Source organism: Filicampus tigris, chromosome 4, assembly GCF_054856515.1.
Source record: "Filicampus tigris isolate MCC_2025a chromosome 4, RoL_Ftig_1.0, whole genome shotgun sequence".
NCBI lineage: Eukaryota > Metazoa > Chordata > Actinopteri > Syngnathiformes > Syngnathidae > Filicampus > Filicampus tigris.
In genome coordinates, this window is record NC_141220.1 from 3,214,003 (window position 1) to 3,235,296 (window position 21,294).

The window sequence follows — 21,294 nt, forward strand, 5'->3', positions numbered from 1 at the left end:
TACATCCAAAATGCGTAAAAACACACACACATTATGAACATTATTCAGTGAATGAAGTCTCTGATCCCCAAGCAAAATATACTGTAATTGGGAATTTTGGCCCACTCGTTCCAGAAACGCAAACCTTCCAAGTTTCTTGTCTGCCACATGGCCACTCGAAGCTTCATCTCCCTCCACAGGTTTTGTACTAGGTTGAGGTCTGGTGACTCCACTGGTGACTCTGGCCACTCCATGAGCCGGATGTTCCTCTTGAGCCCACCTGTGCTGCCCTGCCAGTATGTTTTGGGCCATTTTCATAACCAAAGACCCATCCACAACTCATCTCAAGTGTTTGTGTTGAGGAAAGACCAGATTTGACACTACAGTACATGGATTATTTGGCCCACCAATTTTGGGAATTCCCCTTGTATCCTTTCCAGATAAAACACATCAATGTTTCCATCTCCATGCATGACGGGGGGCTGGGGTGGGGCTGGGAGGGGGCCACCCACACCCACCAAACTCGGCGAGAATTCACTCCATTGTGGTGCAGTATGTTACCAGCTGTTTTCTTCATGACTCGGCTTCAAATTGCCTCCATCTTCAAAAGTTCCTGTTGAGACTCTGCCTACAGTATGACCATGACCAATAATCAATAAAAAAAAAAAAAGAGACTTAATTAAGCAAACTAACAAATTCAGCACCGGGTTTCCCCCTTCCTGTGTATGTTTAACTGTAGTTTGAGTTAAGACTACAATCAATCCGCAGTGGACTAGGATGAAGATTTAAATTTTCCCAAATCCCTGGTGGAGGTTCTGAGCGTTTACAGTAGACAACTGAACACAGGTCGCCATTTTGTCTTTCCATTGGATACAAACTAAAGTTAACTCTTTCTTCCGTACAAGTTGAATGAAATGAAATTTCTCTGTTTGGGACTGTGTGTGTAGTCTCACACGTGGTGCATTTTAATTTACTTACGTTTCATGCAGGTATGTGTATTTACACCAAGCTCAAATGATGATTGGCAGAGCTGAGTATCACTGTGTGAGGCATGTAAGTCTAATGAAACATTTTTTTTGCTACATTTTGGACTGTGTACAGGACTTGATCTCAATCCCATACAAGGCGTGTGTCATTTTTACATTTTAGAAAATATTTTATTCATACAATCAGCTTTTCAACCATAGTAACATTCCTAAATAAATGTGTATGAGAAGATGTCAGTTGCAGATTAAAACAACAGTGCACCATTGCCATTTCTCTGATCTGATGGCAATGTTGCAGATTCCGTTGAAAAAAGTCGATGACCACGTTTGACCAGGTGGCCTCTGCTAATTCATCAGGAGAAACTTCTCAATGGTAGATTATGCTGGCCAGAAACTAAGAAAACACAATCCTCATGGTGGGCCATTCATTGTTGGATCCGAGGACATGGCACTCTGGTCCAGTCTGTGTTGAGAAGAGAAAAAAAAAAATCTATTTAAAGGCATGAGTGAGTGAGCAGGTAAACATGTTCAGTGATTATAAAATAGCAGGTAACAAGTGCATCAATATTATGAAGACTTGAAAGACAAACACTGATGTTGCCAGACTGGTCCCTGGGGCATATCTGAAATTCTCCAACATATTTGGTCAAATAAAAAGGATTCTGATTATTAATTGCATCATGGCACAGTGGTTAGCACAACAGCCTGGTTCCATTCCAGCTGTCTTTAGTTTACCCTAACACTAAGACTATCAAAGGTAGGTAAGAACAAAATGTATGATAGGTTTAAGAAAAAAAACCCACAAAGGTAGGAAGACATGAAGGTAGATTTTGACATAGCGTAATATTTTTTATTTGATCATAACCAACCAGGAAACAAGCCGAAGAGGAATAGGGGGTCATACTTCAAACTGATGATAGGATTAATCAAAAAGTACATTTTTGGCCCACACTTGCGAGAGTATTTTGTAGTAGCTATGATATACCATAGAAAATAGCCATTTTTGAATTGAAACATTTTCAAACAAATCGGAGTGTCAGTTATGCTGAATATACTGAAGATTAATATGTGGAAAAAAAAAACAGCAGAGCTGGGCAGTCTGTCCGGCTGCCCATTTTTGGGGCTTTCCCGACACAAGTTCCCTTTCCACGTCTTCCTTGCAGCTCGCGTACACCTTGGAAAAGTGCTTTCGGCCGGGTAGAGGGTAGCGGGGGTCAAGCACACGAATCAGGTGTTGTGCCAAAGTACTTACCCCGGCAAAAAATCTGTATCCCCTGGTCGCGGGAGCATGCACGCACTGAGTTAAGGTGCCGCGACATTATTACGTTTGTTTTCATTGAAGGACATTCTTTTATGTGTTTGATTTGCAGTCATTTAAACGATGTTTTGCATAAGAGTGGTAGCATTCGTCAGTATGGTTTTCAGTGCTTCATTCGCTACAATTTAACATATAGTGAGCGATTGATTCCGCCAAAATGGGTGGAAAGCTATGCGCATTTGCATTCGTTCTACCAGCAAAGTTTTGCAATGAAGTGATCATAGTGAATTTCACTCATCAAACACGATATAATTCATCGTAGCCCACTTCCGATTGAGGAAGTGGGCTATGATGTCTCCAGCGGCCACGGCCAGCGGATAGAGATTTTTTGTGGGGGGTATGTACTTTGGCACAACAGTTCCTGTCCTCTTTGAGATGGGCTGAGATGGTAAAATAAATTGGTCGTGGATAGTCCTTGTAGGGACGACAATCTTGCATAGTTTGCAGGTGGCATTAGTCGTCTGACTCTTGTCGGACTTCAAATATCCAAAATACTACCAAACCCGCGACATGACCTTCCCTCTCTTAGACACAATTTCTTCACGCTGTCGTGCTCATTTTTTTTCTATCAGTGCACTGCCTATTTTTCTTGTTTATTTTGAGAAGCGATAGCTAAAGAGCGAGGAAGTTTGATGACGTAACCAAATATACTTAGCTGGGCTGATAGGTCGAGACGCTGAGGGTCCTTCCGGTCCGTTGTTTTAAGTTTTGAGCTCGATCATTTATCAATGGCATTTTATATTGATATTGAACAAGTGACGCAATACATATTGATATTGAATTATCGACCCAGCCCAAATTCAACCGAATATTGGCTTAAAAGGATTTACACATTATTGCATTCCGTTTCAACGCACATTTCACACAATGTGCCAACTTCATCGTAATTGAGGTTTGTACTATCCTACAGTCATATTCCGCTGGCATCAGGCCGAAACCTCGAGCAAAATGTAATCTTTTATTTCACATTTTTTTCACAAATCACCGAGCAATCTTAAGTGTTGAAAAAGGTTTTGGAGTTGCCCGAAGCAATTATGTTGGAGGGCCAAGGATTTGACTCGAAGCCGGCGATTTGGACAGTGACTGCAAATTGAGAGCAAAAGGGTCCGAATTATATTACAGCATAACGTACCTTTACCATGACTGAGTTGGATCGGTTTATTGACACAGTCAGGAAGAAATGGAATGAAGGGCAATCTGACTTACTTGGCATCATCTATGTTGGACATTTCCTCTGGAGGCCCATAAGGGAATTCCATTGCGTACTTGCACTTGTCATTGCTTACAGGAGGAGAAACAAAGTCACTACAACACACAAAATACTAAAGATGTTGCAATTCACACAAACACGTAGCAATACAAGGCAAGATGCAGCCCATGTGTTTACACAGTACAATAAAGAAATATCGAACAACAATTATACGATACTGTATTGTGAATCAAATGTAAAAATGTATACGCTTGGCACAGCATTGATCATAAAAAAATAACAAATCTACTTGAATGTGCAGTTGAATACATCGAAACATTCATTATTCAATCTAGAGTTTAGTTTGGCAGCTTTGTTCAGCTGATCAGGTCATTCGGAAGTTCTCCCGACTGTCCGTTGACACCTTTTGGATCAACTCCAATGAAGCGTGCAGAGGAACGAGGCCCGCTCAGGGCTGTCATGTCACATTGTGCTCTTTGATGCTCATTTCCCTTTCACACATTTCAAGTTGACAAGAGTTGAGGTCGTGAAAAGTTCGCAAACACCCATCTTGGACACGGATGGCGTTCCAACTGAGTGCTTTTAATGATTGATTTTTACCATTCTTGATGGTTCTACTTTGGAACATCTGCAATGAGTTCCTTAAACAAGAATTTGGTGCACAAGTGAATTTTCCATTAGGGTGAAAATGATACACAGACACCAATATACAGGTATACTGTACTGTGATGTCCCTTTACAAGTTTTACTCGCCAGATGATTTTTGCAGCCATCAACAAGCCGAAGGCATAATTTTGTAATGTAACCACCCTCAAATCTTTATTAACTGCACATTGATTGTTTTAGTATCGCCTTAACATCACACAGGTATTAGTTTAACTAATCTTATATCAATACATGAAAAACAAGAAAAATACAGACAAAATAGCAGTCTACAACTTTGCTTTTTGTCAAATTACTGGTCCTGGTTTTTGTCAAATTACTGGTCCTGGTTTGTCTGGTCCTGTGATTTATCAGGTGCGACGTACTGTATTACAATTTGAGCTCCTGCTGGCAAATCCCCATTCTCTAATTGTTACCGCAAAACAGCACCTAATTTCCTCCTATAATGTTTTCACAAGATGAGAGAATACAGAAAGAGGGATCTCTCTGAATCTTCCAGCGACCTGGGTCCTCACTCCGCAGGTTTTCAATAGGGTTCAAGTGTGGGGGCTGAGATGGCCATGGGAGGTGCTTGATTCTGTGTCTGGTGAACCATTTCTACAATTTTCAGTATAAGAGTGTGCTTTAGCAATTAAAAAATGAATTTATATTGAAGCTTTTCGCACATCTTAACCAGAGGTGGCAATAATTGTGTATATATGTTTGGAATGTATGTTTCAGATTTTCCCACTAAAAGTCTGTTGACTGTTGCCGTGACAATAAAGCCCCTGTTCCCCCACTGTAAACTGTTGGCAAACAGAGGGAATTTCCAATCTAAAATGGTGCACTGCTACCCTCTGCTGGCGGTTTGGCTCATTACCACTCCTCAATTGCTTGCAAGTTGAAGTGCATCAGTCCAATATCAACCCCTCCCAATTAGATAACATATCAAACAACAAAACTCCACCATGGCACTGAATGTTTTGATTCTAAGGGACAACTTAAGTGTTCCTTTAATGAGGTCATTTCCAAACGCAGCCTATGTTAAGTTGATAAGGAGATCCTGATCATTTGAATCAGGTGTCTGGCAGCAGGGAGAGATGGAAAACAGGCAAGACAGCGGCCCTCCACGAACAGGATTGAAGACCACTGTTATGAAGAAATCAGCAGCTTGTGCTTGAACTGTTTACTTTCCTTATACGACCTGATGCACTAGGCTTCGGCTAGTAGGGAGGTTAGTCCGAAAAATATGGTAAATGCATGACACCAGTCAGAGAAGATCCAAACAAAACCAAAGTCTTCAGTTGTGGAAGAAAATTCTGGTTCAGTGTGAAACTGCTCTTCACAGTGCTGTCATTTCTGTGATACATTAATTATTATTATTTCTATTTATTTGACAAGATTCAAAGAGCTCTTCAAGACCGCGTTCACGGTCCGTCAGTGACAGCCCGTCATTGGCGGACACCCGTTTTTCTGACTATTTAGGGGGGGGGGCCGATTGACGGACCAACGGACCTCTGACGGACTGACTGACGATTACAATTCAGTTCCTGATGAAAAATATCGGACTGACGAAAGACGGACAGGTACCCTGGCCACTGACGGATGATGGACCAGCAAAAATGTGTTAAGTGCTCACCTCTGAAAATGAATGTATTTCTGCCTATACATCAACTTTCAAATGAAACTCCCAAATGGAAAACACTTCTAATCACAGCACATGCAAAACACAGACCATAACAAAATGTGAAAAATATCAAAATATGGACAGGAATGCTTGAGGTGGATGGCTGCAGGCTGAAATTTGATTGGTGGTACATACCGATATGATTTCAACACTCTGACGAAGACCACACCGACAGTGCACAGCAAGGGAGAGAGGAAGGGAATCTTACGTTGCAAGTGTCATTTGGTTCAGAGTAATAACAATAAAAAATAATTACTAAAATAGCGAGTAATGTGGGATGAACAAAGGCAGGAGGAGGGACAAGTCACTAGGGACATTGCTAAATCTATCTACAAGGTAGCTTAAGTTAGTTTAGGGGTATAAGTAAGTAAGTAAGTAAGTAAGTATAAGCTTCATATAATAGAATTAAAAACATCTCCCAAAACATTATTTGAGTTTAATAGTTTGTCGGCCAATACTGTCATCTAAACGCAACAAAAAAGTCATTAAACAGTCATTGGTTCTTCAGTTACAAATAATATTTCCATCCATCTAGCCATCCTTCCGTTTTCTACTGCTTATCCGGGGGTCGGGTTGCGGAGGCAGCAGCTTCAGAAGGGAAGCCCAGACTTCCCTCTCCCCAGCCAAGTCTTCCAACTCTTCCGGAGGGATACCAAGGCGTTCCCAGGTCAGCCGGGAGACATAGTCCCTCCAGTGTGTCCTGGGTTGTCCCCGGGGCCTTCTGCCGGCGAGACATGCCCGGAACACCTCACCAGGGAGGCTTGCAGGAGCCATCCTAATCAGATGCCTGAGCCACCTCATCTGGCTCCTTCAATGTGGAGGAACAGCGGCTTGACTGAGTCCTTCCCGGATGACCGAGCTTCTCACCCTGTCTCCCGGGGGGGAGCCTGTGGAGGAAACCCATTTCGGCCGCTTGTATCCGGGTTCTTGTTCTTTCGGTCACGACCCACAGCTCGTGACCATAGATGAGGCTTGGAACAACCCGGTAGATCGTCCGGTAAACAAGAGCTTCGCCTTTCAGCTCAGCTACTTGCACATCAGAGCAGACGTTGCACCGATCTGTCTGTCGATCTCACACTCGATCCTCCCCTCACTCGTAAACAAGACCCCAAGATACCTGAACTCCTCCACTTCGGGCAGGAGCTCATCTCGACCTGTACTGCACCCTTTTCTGACTGAGGACCGCGGTCACAGATTTGGAGGTGCTGATTTTCATCCAAACCGCTTCACACTCTCCACTCCTGAGAGAGTTGGAGATCATGGCTTGAAGAAGCCAAGTACCACATCATCTGAAAAAAGCAGATATGCAAAACTGAGGCCACCAAACCGGACCCCTCAACGCCTCAGCTGTGCCTAGAAATTCTGTCAATAAAAGTTATGAAACTTTTGGTGATAAAGGGCACCCTTGGAAGTCCAATCCTCACTAGAAACTAATCTGATTTACTGCCGGCCAAACTCTGACATGGTGGTGCAGGGACCGAAAAGGCCGTATTAGGGGACCCGGTACCCCGTACTCTCGAAGCACCCCTCACAGAACTTCCCGAGGGACACGGTCGATCATCTTTTCCAAGTCACAAAACACATGTTGACTGGTTGAGAGAACCAGCACTGCACACTCGAGGTTGTAGAGCTGGTTCACTGCTCCTCCTGAATCCAAGATTCGACCTCTTGACGGACCTTCCTCTCCATCACCCCTCATCACCGAGTAGCTCAACTCGAAAAATGCAAGGCATATGTCTTTGTTACTCCCACGTTTAGTCAGGCAAACGTCCAAGCTTTAATTTGATATATGGCATGTTCCCATTTATCAAAGAAATCTTATTTGTAGCTGAAGAACCAGGTGTTCAATGACTTTTTTTTCTTGAGTTGAATTCTGTCCTTCGCTAATTCAATGTCCCTAACAATGCATGTGCAATGCAAATGCAAAACGAAAAATCACAATCATTAACTTTCACTCCCAGTGAAAAAATGATTTTGAGCAGCACCTGTACTAAAAAGCAAAAAAGCCATTCATTTGCATTTTGTGTGGCTAACCTCTTGAAGACAGCTGTCTCAGTCTTGGCATCAACAGTGAGGCTGAAAGTCTCTTTTATGGAGCCGTTGATGACTGTATCTGTAATACTGCGCTGCACACTGCAGGTGGTTTCATCCGCCATTTTAGATCTTCCACAACCCTTAGATGCGACGGAAGAGGACGAAGAAATACTGGGACTCAGCCAGCCATGACCTTCTATTAAAATAAAATAAAAAGAGTGAGATGAACAAAGGCTGTCAACAGGACTGTGTTAGAATGACATTGAAATATTTCAATCTGTTGATCTCACCCTCTGAATATAATGGTCCAATGACGCCTAATGGATCCAGTTTCTCTATGTTGGTTTCCATAGCAACCGGAGAGTTGCACATTAGTGGGTCGTTGGGGCTAAAAGAGAATGTTTTTACTCAGAAACACCCATTTGTTATGCAAAGCTTTGTGATGAACAAAAATGCAGGATGCAGTCCAGGGTTATAATAGTTTGGGGGTTTTCATGATAGTTTTTTTTCTTTTTTAATTTCATTTTGAGTTTTGTTTTTTAAACTTAGTTTTAATTCATTTCCAGAGTGGGCTTGTTATTTTTTGTATTAGTTTATTTATTTTTTAATATGGTGTATTTATTGATCCCCCTTATCTCAGCCATTGTACACTCTTCCCTCTCCACTGGAATAGTCCCTACTGATTTCAAAACTGACGCCATCATTCCAATATTGAAAAAGCCTGGCACCGACCCCTCCAATCTCAACAACGTCCGTCCTCTCTCCAATCTACCTTTTGTCGCCAAAATCCTGGAAAAATCGGTTGCCTTCCAACTCCACGCTCATCTATCCCACAACAATCTCTTTGAACATTTCCAGTCAGGTTTCCGCCCACTCCATAGCACTGAAACAGCACTCATAAAAATCACTAATGACCTTCTCATGGCAGCTGATTTTGGACTACTCACCATCCTTATTCTTCTCGATCTGATTGCAGCCTTGGACATCATCAGTCACTCTACCCTCCTCGATAGATTGTCATCCATTGGTGTTATCCGTACTACACTCAAATGGTTCACATCATACCTCTCTGGCTGTACTCAGTACATTCAGCCTAAATCATTTAAGTCAGTTCTTTCCCCCGTCAATACAGGTGTGCCCCAGGGCTCGGACATGGGGCCCCTACTCTTCTTCATCTACCTTCTTCCCCTTGGCAATATCTTGAGTACATTCAATGTTAATTTCCAGTGCTATGCCAATGACACTAGGTTCTACCTCTCCGCAAAGCCCTCATCTACACTCCCGCTCACTTAACCTCATTGGCTGCATCGCTGTAATAAAATCTTGGTTCACCCTAAACTTTCTCAAACCAAACAATGACAAAACAGAGTTTTTCCTTATTGGCACCAAATCCACATTATCCAAAACAAGCATCTTTTTTTATCACTCTCAACAACTCCTCTCTCACACCGTCCCCTTAGGTTAAGAGTCTGGGTGTCATTCTTGATAGCACATTATCCTTTCAATCACATTACCCGATCATCTTATTTCCACTTACTGTATGTACCATTTATTTTCTCCATCCCTCTCTCACCCCTCACTCTGCTGCCATCCTGGTCAACAGCCTCGTCACTTCCCGTCTTGACTACTGTAACTCCCCTCTTTTTGGCCTCCCCCTTAAACTACAACTAGTCCAGACTTCAGCTGCCAGCATGCATCATCGCCATAACGCCCTCTATGCACCACGACTCCTGTTCTCCAGCAGCTTCAATGGCTGCCCATACAATCTCGGATCCAGTTCAAAATCCTCCTGCTGGCATTCAAGGCCATCCACAACCCCCTGCCCCCACATATCTTTCCGACCTCTGCCATCTTCAGTGTCCTTCCCGCACTCTCAGATCATTCTCTTCATTACACGTCTGCCCCATCTGCTCGTCTAACCACAACGGTGAGCAGATCATTCATCCGATCTGCTCCTCGCCTCTGGAATGCTTTCCAACCCCACCTCAGAAACATTGCCTCATTCTTTCATTTCAAGTCTGAACTTAAAACACATCTCCTTAATGAAGCCTATTAATTAGAACTCTCACTCATTTATGTAATTCCATTTAGGGGTGGGCGATATGGCAAAAATATCATATCACGATTTAAAAAAAATAAAATCACGATCACGATTTGATCATGATTTTTTTTTCCATCGTCTTTTTAAGACTAATTTCTGACCATTTTCCTCATGTACACATAAAACATATTTAAAATGTGTATAAAACTCTAAAAGAAATAAAATGACATTTTAAGCCAGCTAAGCTTTCTGAACAGGTTTTAATTTGAATAGTGACAATTTTTATCAAAATGTGCAGTTAATGTAAACATAAAAGGTAACATAACGTAAACATATAAACACAGCTCGTAACGCAGGTCTAGCACTTTGAAGAGTCTTTTAAAGCCCTCGTTTTCCACTGTTTTAATGGGAATCATGTCTTCAGCAAGTAATAAGTCACTGCCTAAGTTACTTCTTTACCCTGTTTGCTTCTTTTTTCATATGGAGTGCTCTTGTTAAATGACTGTGTTACCGTGTGTTGCGTTAGCTTGGAGCTAGCGGCTGCCTCTGGCTACCATGTGTCTAATCTCCGTTTGCTTTGGCTATCGGCGCTGACGTCCAAACCGAGTCCCTACAAACTTTGCAAATAACTGGTTTGCGCTTTCTCCTCTGAGGAAAAGCCAAACCAAATCGACACTGTGGATGTGGAGTTTCTTTTCGGGACCAACTCTGCTTCGTGGTGACTTTCCGCTATAGCTTCCTGCTATACAAACAAACAAGGAGGCAGGGAGTGTCACGTACGGTGCACTGTGCGTGCTGTGATTGGTTGGTCGGGTATATGCGTCAGCTGCTTTGCGCCGCCATAGAGCTAAACTGTATAGAATGTGCCATGTAAACAATCAAACGATCTTTCAGCTTTATGCGATCGTGAACACGTTAAACCGCTTAACGATCTAATATTGTCATATCGCCCCCACACCTCATTCCATTGTATTTTACTTTATTTTAAAAGTTCCCTTTAGTCTTTTCCTGTTAGTTTTATTTATTATATTTTATAAATTCATGTTTGTACGGTGACCTTCAGTGACAGAAAGGCGCCTTGAAATAAAATGTATTATTATTATTATTGTGTGCAGGAATAAAAAAAGGTCACAGTAAGTATTGTAAAGTAAAAACTTAAATATTTTAAAAACAACCATCCACAAATCAAACACAGATACTATATAACAGTCTGCAGACTGAAGTACAATAAGTGCAGTGCATAGTACCTTGCTTCTAAAGTTAGATGTATCACTACCCGAATGTCTTAGTCTTCCTTTCCTTCCCTTGTTTGCCAAGTTGAGGCTTAAAATCCCATTCAGAGGTATTTCATATATAGCACTACAAGTCTGTGACAAATTAGGATGGACAGAGACAAAAATATAGAAACTATAGCTTAGATAGATAGAAAAATTAGATAGCTAGGTAGCACTTGTCACCATCGCATTTTGGACCAAATTGAGTGGAAAAGAAGGGGAGCCATGAAAAACACGAAGCATAAGAGTCACCTCATCTGGTAGTGCATTTTTATTGATGACGTAACTTTTGGGCGACACACAGTAAAAGGACTACTACTCCCAGACGACTCTTCGACCTCCCTTCCTGCAGCGAACAGCTGTACTGTAATACTGAAATAAATAATCAACCTTAAAGGCTCACGCACTAAATTAATTACCAGACAAAGTACATCGTTTTATAGTTTTAGTTTGTTTTGTAAACGTAAAATGTAATTTCAGTTAACTTACTTTTTTTAAAAAAGCACTTTTTAACTTTTTTTTTTTTCAATTTTAGATCGTGTTATTTTTTCCGTGCATGCAGACAAAATAAACAATATTACTACCTGGTGGGGGAGAAGTTGGAGAAATCAGCCCAGCCTGTCTCTGAGTTGGAATTTGGAGCAGAATAGCCACTCCATGCTGTGTCTATGAAAGAAAAAGAGAGGGAAACAAAAAAAAAAAAAAACAACAGGCTCGTTGAGGCAGATATTGTGAAAGCGGCTGTCTACATGGTTTTGAAAGAGTGATACTACAGCATATTTAACAGCATTTAAACTAAAGGGGGTTTCATGTTTTGTGGGGTTTTATGTCACTTTACGTTACCTTATATCCCAATGACTGTTTAACACATGAAAGCCTAACTTCATTTCCTGAAAGTTAGAATGAAACTCTAATTCCGCTTATCCATTAGCCCCCAAACAGCCACACACTTCGTGTGGCCCGGCACCACACTGCACGGCCTCCTTTGTGAGGCCATATCTAGAACTTCATATGTACCATGGATGAAGTAGTGCTATAGTAATTTCACGAGCAGCACGCAAAGCTCGCCGCCAGCGCTCATTCATTTTGAACAGAGAGCTTAATCGCATTCATTTGTCTGCCTCTTCGAGTCAAAGGCTCGTCATCTTCACTCTGTGGCGTCCAAAGTTGTCATCCCAGAGGTGGGAGCCACGACCGCCGTGCCGCTCTGCTCTGGTGACTGAAGACTTCTCATTCAAGTAAATAGTGAAGTGGTAGTTTAGTCGGACTTGCAGACGGATGCCTGTTTAAAATTAGAAGCGGACCGGCCTATAGACGCGTACTATTTTTTTCAAAAAGGCGAATGACAGATCACAAAAAGGCACCCACGCTGCAGACGGATGACAAATAACGAATGCTCAATTTAGTAAAATGCCCAGCTCTGGCGAGCTAACGTCAATGTTCACTCAAGTTACGGTCCGCTCCGTTTTATAGAACACAAGCATCTGCCTGTCACATGGCAGGAGTGATCCACTCGCTTTTCCACGTACAATAATGTGTATCTGCATTTTACGTTAGCTATCGCTTGATAGTTGTAGACCAAACCCGCGGCTCTGTGTTTTACAATAGTATGCAAAAGTATTTACTAGGGATGTTCCGATCAGGTTTTATGACACCGATACAGATCACATGGAACATCTGTATATTTTTCCATTTATTTATGGTGACTGCTATTATGCAACATTATCTGAACAAAAATATAGCCATATTATTGCCGTAATTTTGACAAAAATCTATATATATTTTCAATAGCATGAAGAAATACAAAACCATTGCTGGCACAACACAATTACTCAGTCACAAAGATAACTGAAAAACTTAAATTTATCAGGTTTTAGTAACACAGTTTTTAACAGATCAAAATAATCAGCAGTCTCAAAAGACTTAATTATGCAAAAAGTCAAATAAATAACATGCCACCTAAACGTTGCATGGTGCAGAATATAATCAAAGTAGAATAAATAGTCACATGCAGGTTTCATTCGAATAAACTATTCAATGAGTTCCTAAATTGAAACGACTCAGGAACTTTATCGTCGTGTGCATAGACAAACTATCTTGTGCATTTGTCAAGGAGAAAAAAAGTCACTGTTAATCTTTTTGTGAATTATAAAATGATATAGTGGGTCTGTTGCCCACAAGTGACCTACAATGCCTGTGGCAATAATGCCACTTAAACTGCGCTGTGTCCGCCTTGACTTTATTCAATGCAGTGAGCCTCGTAAACTCACCGTAGTCTCCCAATTGCTTGTTCTTCAAATGCCGGATTAAGTTGGTTATGTTGAAACATTTGGCCGTGCTCCCCGCGAGAGGTACCTTTTCATGGCATATACAGTATTACAAGACGCAAACTCCACACACACAGCAGACAATGCTATGTTCACAACAACTGCTGTGGGAGCGTTTCTGGCAGCGTGTTTCAATTGGAGTCAATGTAGCTCGCGCAGGCGGGCGCGGTTGAGTGCGGGGCGGCGCGAGTGATGCTTTTGGACGGAGGGACGTCGTCGCGTATTAAACGAATCAATTTTTTTGCCATTTCGTCTCGCGGCAGCCAATCAGCATCGGGCATACTACATCACACACAGCCAAACAGCGTCCTGTTCACTCTGTGGCTTTTTTGTTTTGTTTTTAGTTTTTAGAGTGGCTGTTTGGCTGTGTGTGACACACCGCAGTGTACGGGGGACCTTTGAGCTCTGGCTCTGTTTGGCTGTGTGTGAGACGTAGTCACTTAGTATGCCCGATGCTGATTGGCTGCCGCGAGGCGCAATGGCAACAAAGTTGACTTGTTTTATACGCGACGAATGGGGCGAATGGACACATTTTCGGTGCTCACTCCGTCCCACAGCTGCAAACGCATCATGGGAGCAGAGGGGGAGGGACAGCGAGGGACGCAACACGGCTGTAGACTGCGAAGCTGTGGGTGATCGGATGTTTTGATCGGCAATAAAAGGCTTTGATCGAATAATCCGATCACGTAATTTTTCACGAAAATCGGCCGATCATGATCGTGCTCGAGCGATCAGAGAATCCCTAGTATTTACTGTATAATTGAATGAATGGACAAACGCCCCAACTCCATCGCCAAAATGCACCAAATGGGTACATAGCGCGAACATAGCAAGTGAATGGGGTCAATCGAGGATGCTAGCTCAAAATGTGCATACACCATTTCCATATGAAGTGCAAATTACTTGTTAAGCTACAAGGCTGGGATCATGGCAAAGTACATAATCACACTTGGATCTTTATCATGTTTAGCCATTCCTAATGGGAAGGAATTAATCTTGGCTTAAGGCTTGATCAACTTAAAGGGGTTCTCCTGGAGGACCATTGGGCTTGCAAGGGGGGAGAGGAGTGTCCGTAGACTGGCTGTGAACCAAAATGACCGAAATCATTTCTATACTATGACACGCTATGCTAAAACTAACCAAACACAATGCTAATATATGACTAACTTGAAAATCGATATAAAGATGTTTGCAAATGCTACAATTCCAATTCGCTACGGAGGCGTGTATGAGACGGAGCCGCTTATTTACCCCACGGTGGCAGAGCGACTACATCAAGATTCTGGAAGTGATGTCAGGATTCACTCCTCGTCAAATGCAGAGGACAGAAAGCCAAATTCACATGCAGTGCGGTGTTTAACCTGAAGATGGTGCCTCAGATGGTTTTTGAATCAAATTCATGATTTCACATGCACAAAAATGTCAAAATAATGTCCAGGGCATGGCAACAACATTAGTAGACACCCATGTACACATTTTATCAGCAAAAAAAAATTGATTTGGGCTTGACAACCAAATGGTTACAGTTGTATTGGCCTGGTCCGGGCAGCATCTGCAACACATGCCCCATGTGTCGCTTTTCCATGCAGATTCCAGCCCCGACATTTCAGCTCTTTATCTACAGTATGTAATTGTGCGTCTTGGACAGGTGCGCTTGGCTGCACGCCAGCCCCGCCATGGTCTGACAAAATGTTGCTTTTTTTTTTTGCCCAGCAAGTAGTTCCAGTATTTGGAAATTATGGTATCGTGTCATAGTTCAGGGTGCCCCTTGCCTACCGCCTGAAGACAGCTGGAATAGGCTCCAGCACTCCCACAACACTCGTGAGAATAAGCGGTTTGGATTATGGATGGATGGGTGATAATGTGTCATTTTTGATGGCTAAAATACATGCAAAGGTATTGGTGGCTGAATTTTGTGCAATACCACTGCACTTCCTGTTCTTCATATTCAGTGGACTGTTATACAACACCTTGATTGTGGATGGTTAATCTTTTAGTAAGTTGATACATTTTTAGAAAAATGTATATTTTGTTGAGCTTTTACTACACAATACTTATTGTGACCTATTGTGTTTTTTTTTTAATCTTGCACTCGAGAAATGCCAGATATAAAAGACAAACGCATACTAAAACTAATAACATCTCAACTAAAACAAAGCATTTCTGAAAAAATAAAAATGAACAAAAACTAATAAATGTACTCATAAAATTAATCACAAGTAACCGAACTTGAAAAACAAGATAAAAACTTGCTATAACGAAAAATCCTAAATTATTATAACCCTGGTGCAATACCTTTACTTCAAATTTGGTTTGTGCTCTGAAATGCAATGCCACCTGTGGAAAGTGACTTTCCAAAATAATGTCCAATCAACTGAATTTACCACAATCCACCATACATGAAATCTCCCAAACGTATGTCGAAATCTATGTTATGGTCCGATGAGACCAAGGTTGAAGTTTATGGCGATATATGCAAAAAGCATGTTTAGAGCAAACAGCACTGCTCATTACCATAAGAACACCACACACAGTGATGCAAGGTAGGCTTCGGAGCTATTTTTCTTCAGCTGGAACTGTGGCCTTAGTCAAGGTGGAGTAATTTATGAACAGTTCGAAATTTCATTCATTAGCACACAACATTCAGACGTTTTCTAGAAAGAAAAAACGGAAGGAAAATTCTAGCAGAACATCTGGAATTTATTTGGGGTTAATCAGGGGCACTTTAATGCTGGCAGGTGTGTGCCGCCTCCCATTTCACCTCACAATAAGATGAATATGAACAGGGGTGTGTGGACTTTCTACTTTATATTCAATGTACGTGATATTTCTACATCCGTGTGATTTCTTAGCTTTTTTATTTTTACAAAATTTGCAAAAATTGTTTTGTTTTTTTGTTTTTTTTACATTTTGTGTGGTGTTTTTGTAGATGCATTGTAAATCATCTTTCCCCCCCAAAAAATTGTGCATGTAAAGAGATACAGATCGCTAAAGAATACAAAAGATGAAGTTCACCAACCTGTTTCAACTTCCATAATGTCTTCAGAGCTGGGATTAGAAGCTTCAAACGCATCTTTCTTGGCATCCTCTTCCTCCGAGTCAGTGCTGTCCTCGCTGTCTGTGCTCCCTGCACTCCTAAGGTGGAAACATTGGTGATGTTACGACACGCGCCGAGGCTTCGAAGCGCCTATTGGGTAATGAAGGGGGTGTTTCCGCAAAGCGTGTATCGAGGCTTGCGTCATTTAGGGGCCGAAAACGATGACGTCAAAAGCCTCGCTGGCTTTTGTACCGTGTGCGACCGTAAGATGTTTTTCAAGTTTTCTGTTAATGTGTTTAAATTTTGTCAACGTACTCTATATTCTAGTAATTTCTGTAAGCTAATTTTGTTTTCTCTGCTTTGCTTTTGACTGTTGCTTACTGTTGTTTGTAAACGCTTGTAGGTCTTTGCTTGTGTGAAGCACATTGAGTTGCCTTGTGTATGAAATGTGCTCTAGAAATAAAATTGCCCTGCCTTAAAAAAATGTTAACTGTGCTGAATACCGTCAATGATGCAATCACTCACACGATGACTCGTTGTGACAGTTAATTTGTAACATTCTCCAGGGTTCTTTAAGAGTTAAGTAAAAAAGTCACAATTTGTTGATAACTACATAGTACTGTATTTGGAACTAAAACAGTATCAACTACGTGATTAATGTACAGTACATGTTCGTGCATGCATGCGTTGTGATCGCTTATGTGACAACACAAAACCGCAATAGATTTGCAGTAGCTGGGCCCATGTCAAAATCCATGTGTATTTTTCTGACCTGGGGCGCCTCTGTGCCTCTGGTACAAAGGTGACATCTTTTTCATCCCAGATATCCTCCTCATCCGAACCAGCATCCTCAAACTGCTGGATTTTCTCCCTGCAGCGTGCTTCAAACATAGCTACTTTCACCTGGGGAAATGGGATCATTGCATTAGAAGAACTTTGGACACAAATCATGTATTAACAAACTAACAAACCGAATGATACTCAACTCTAAACTCAGCTAGTAGAGCTATTGAGCAGGTTATCATTACATTACCATATAGATCCTGTTTTTTCTTTTGTCTGTTTTATTTTGTTTTATTTAGACTCTGCTAAGAAAATATTTTCAACAATAATAAATTTCCAACATCACTCCAACCACTCTGGGTGCCAATTGAAATCGAGACATCGTTTGAAAATAGTACAGTACATTGAACATTTTCTGACAATTGTAATTTTAGCACTTTTTTTTAACATCCTCTACAGAAGGGTCTAAACCACCAATGTTGAGTAAACATTTGTAACCCTGCTGTCATTTGATCAGACTGCAAGTCCTTCCAACGACTTTACCAATTCGTTCGAACTAATTTGCAACACGTTTGAAGATAGAGTCAAAAATGTTTACTCCACACAGGCACTTCCATGCTTCTGTAATCCTCAACGACAACAATGAAGTATATATATCACTCCATCCATCTAGCCATCCATTACTGTAGTCAAATTATTATTATTTTTATCTAAATATACAAATTTATAGTTTAGTTTTTACATGAATGCACACTTTTTAATTATTTAACTATCACATAACAGAAACAAGGACCATGGGGGATGGATCATTTTAAAACTTTTGTCAACAAAAAGTAAGTCACTTTTTACATCAGCTCATTCATACAGATGGGTCAAGTGTGTATTTGAACAGTGAGCTGGGCATTCGTCTATGCTTTAGTTCCCGGCTATATTCCAGACCCACCCGGTCGTTCCGAGTCAGCCAAACGTGCCGAGAACAGACTTTACCGGTACCACGTCACACGTAGCCAAACAAAGCAAAAATATAATAATGTTGGATACCCAGAAAGATGCAATGCTGTGTGCCCCATTTTGTTTTCATTTCACCGATTCATTTCACTTTGCTGTGCGTGTGTCTGTTGTTTTTATCTGCTATATTTTCTTTATTTGGCGGCGTGTCTGCGTGTGCGGCGCCTGCGTATGATTTGAAAATTATTTTCTCGACTCCGATTGGTTGTTGCCGACGAGGGACGGACTGGGACCACGTAGGTCGGAGGGAAATACCGCCCAGGAGTTAAAGCTCTGGAAAAAAACATGTGACTACAATGTAGGTTTTCCCATTGAATTCAACTTTACAGCTATTTTATGCAGTACATTCATTTTTAGGGACTCACAGATATGGATGATTGACTCACAAGGGGTTTGCTTAACAATAACATGTAACTCTAAATTTGTACTTGTACCTGTACTGTAAAAATCCATGAAAAAAAAAATCTAAAGAGATATAGCAGGGGTGATATAGTAGGGATTTACTGTGCAGGTTGGAGTTTGTAAAAGAAATAGACTGCCATTTTAAAAAAGCTTAATTTTCCTTTATTCTGTGTAAAAGAATAATATACTGTACATACAGTATGTCCCTATGTTTTTATTTGGAATATACAGCAGTGTTCCTGATACATTTAAGATAATTGAAATAAAACACTAAGCTTTATTCCCTTTAAGTAATAGTGTTATATACGATATATATGTTGCTGTCATCTGAAAAACACTTATCTCCATTTTTTTCCCCACTTTACTTATTTTTACATGAATGGTGTTTCCGCGTTACAGACATCGCATTAATGTGAAAATTTAAAAAGTTTCCAAAATTGGAGATACGTGTTTTTCACAGGACAGTGACGATATACACTCCCTTCCAAAAACACTTGAGCAAAAGCTAATTCCTTTAATTTCACTGGGGACCGAAAACAGTTTGATGACTGGCTGAGACAAGATTTTCTTTCCGTTTATTCAAATGTGGATCAAATGTGCAGCTTGGAACTTTTTTTTTTAACTCATTAATTGCCAGACATTTTCAGACCCACTTTTACCCTAATGTTTGAAAACATTTGAAAAAAATATAAATAAGATCCTGGGATTGAATTGCTGGACTGTGAAAAGACATAAAAACGTTTTTTGGCAGTGAATGAGTTAAACACACCCATTTATGCAAAAGTATTGGATAATGTGACTTGACAGGTGTGTTTTGTTACCAAGATTTGTCCTATTTCACAAATTTGCATTTTGTCTGTGAAAACTATTTATACTGGTTAGAAAACTATTTATACTAGTTAGAAACATGAAGGTCAGGAAAGGCGGGATAGTCAGCGCTGACTGGACGATGCAGCAACTTTTTCACCAAACTTTTGTTCTGACCAATCCCGGCATTAGATGAAAATGTCGTCAAAGTTGAGATTTTTCTAACCATGAGGAATAGTGACTACCGCCACCGATGGTATGGAAGGGTATTACATCTCACGCATGCGCACAAGGTACTTTAATGGTCAGCGTCGCGGTGTATTTTTTTCCAGCGTGACATGCGAGTCGGACCGACGCCACGGGGGGTAAGCGTCGGTCACAGTTGGCTAACGTCGGATTGGTCTATTTTGGCTTTTAGGTGCATATTAAAATGAAACTGACACTTGCCTCACGACACACGTGAGGGGGGTCTTTTTGCAACAAAGCATCTCATCGATCCATATTAAACAAGCCAACGTAATCCAGCGAACCTTACAATTTTCACTCGTTACTTATTGCTTTAAAAAAAAAGGGCTGCAATCAGTAGACGGCCGTGTGGCACACACTTCCGGCTATGAAATGGTACTATTTTCACCGCTTTAAATTGGCTAGGATTGCATAAAAAATACAGACAAAGTAGGGACGGACCATTAGAATTGATTTGTGATCAAATAATTTGACCATATTTGTACGTCTGAGATTTTCGGCCAACAGTGACTATAATTTTGATACATTTAAGATCATTGAAATAAAACACTAAGCTTTACTCCCTTTAAGTAATAGTGTTATATACTATATATATGTTGCTGTCATCTGAAAAACACATCTCCATTTTTTACCCCACTTTTCTTAGACTATGTTGTATTTTGTATAAAAGTGGGTTCCCTAGACAGCAAGAAGTAGTTTCCAAAGCAAGTCACAACGCTTTCGCTACGGTAAGCATCAGAAAAAAATTGATGCTTATCTGTGACATTTTTCTTCCGTGTTTATGTGCTGTCACACAAGAGGGCTTTGTCTCATATTAGGCTGCCCCTTGCTAGCTCGCAGGCTATATCTCGCTGTCGCCACTTCCTGATGTGAGAGTGAGGCCCTGTGAGAATTGGGAAACCCCTTTGTTGTCATGACCGCACACGACCGAGGGCTAAGGGGTAAACAGGGGCAAAAGGGTAGAATTGGTATTAAATGTATTGAAGTCGCGAAGCTCGCTAAGACATAAAATTCCATAATTCAGCCGCATCATTGTTTAAACCGCAGGGTTTAAAGTGTGTCACTTATATTCTGGAATAAAAGTAGTTTATAGTCTGGAAATGTTGGTACATCCAGGCACGGGTCCATGTCATGACCAAAAGTATAGATGCTGCACTCTGAGAAGAAGTATTCCATGCATTGGCAAGAAGGACAGAAAGGCTAACCTTGATTTAAAAAATCTGGGAAAAGGTTTTATGGACTGATTAACCTTTACCAAAGTGATGCAAAGGGCTTCTCCTGGGACGAGCTCATAAACATAAACCGAGAGAATGAACCAAAAGACACTGCCATTAACTACAATAAAGATTACCATGGGACAAGAAGTGGAATTTTATACACTGACGCAGTCAGTCTTCAGACTTAAACCCAATAACATATGCATTTACCTGCTAAAGAGGTAACTGAAACAAACAATAAATGAAAGAGGCTGTATTAAGAACCTGGAAAAAGAAAGGAATCCCATAGAATGGAA

The 21,294-nt window shown here is 41.1% G+C and overlaps 1 protein-coding gene across 8 annotated transcripts in view; it reads right to left on the bottom strand.

Moving 5' to 3' along the window:
* Positions 1–1,111: 1,111 nt before the first annotated feature.
* ppp6r3 (protein phosphatase 6, regulatory subunit 3) overlaps positions 1,112–21,294 on the bottom strand; it is a 61,153-nt gene continuing 40,970 nt past the window's right edge. For 4 of the 8 annotated variants that reach the window (XM_086028032.1, XM_086028033.1, XM_086028031.1 and 1 more), the window contains 8 exons: positions 17,308–17,438; positions 16,518–16,633; positions 11,756–11,837; positions 8,147–8,244; positions 7,857–8,052; positions 5,958–5,975; positions 3,490–3,588; positions 1,112–1,428 (listed from right to left, as the gene is read on the bottom strand). In XM_086028032.1, coding sequence (XP_085884158.1) covers positions 1,377–1,428; positions 3,490–3,588; positions 5,958–5,975; positions 7,857–8,052; positions 8,147–8,244; positions 11,756–11,837; positions 16,518–16,633; positions 17,308–17,438 — 792 coding nt within the window. In that variant the 3' untranslated portion in view covers positions 1,112–1,376. Of the gene's footprint in view, positions 1,429–3,489; positions 3,589–5,957; positions 5,976–7,856; positions 8,053–8,146; positions 8,245–11,755; positions 11,838–16,517; positions 16,634–17,307; positions 17,439–21,294 lie in introns of those variants that run through there. The other 4 variants (XM_086028029.1, XM_086028028.1, XM_086028030.1 and 1 more) reach the window with 4 other exon arrangements.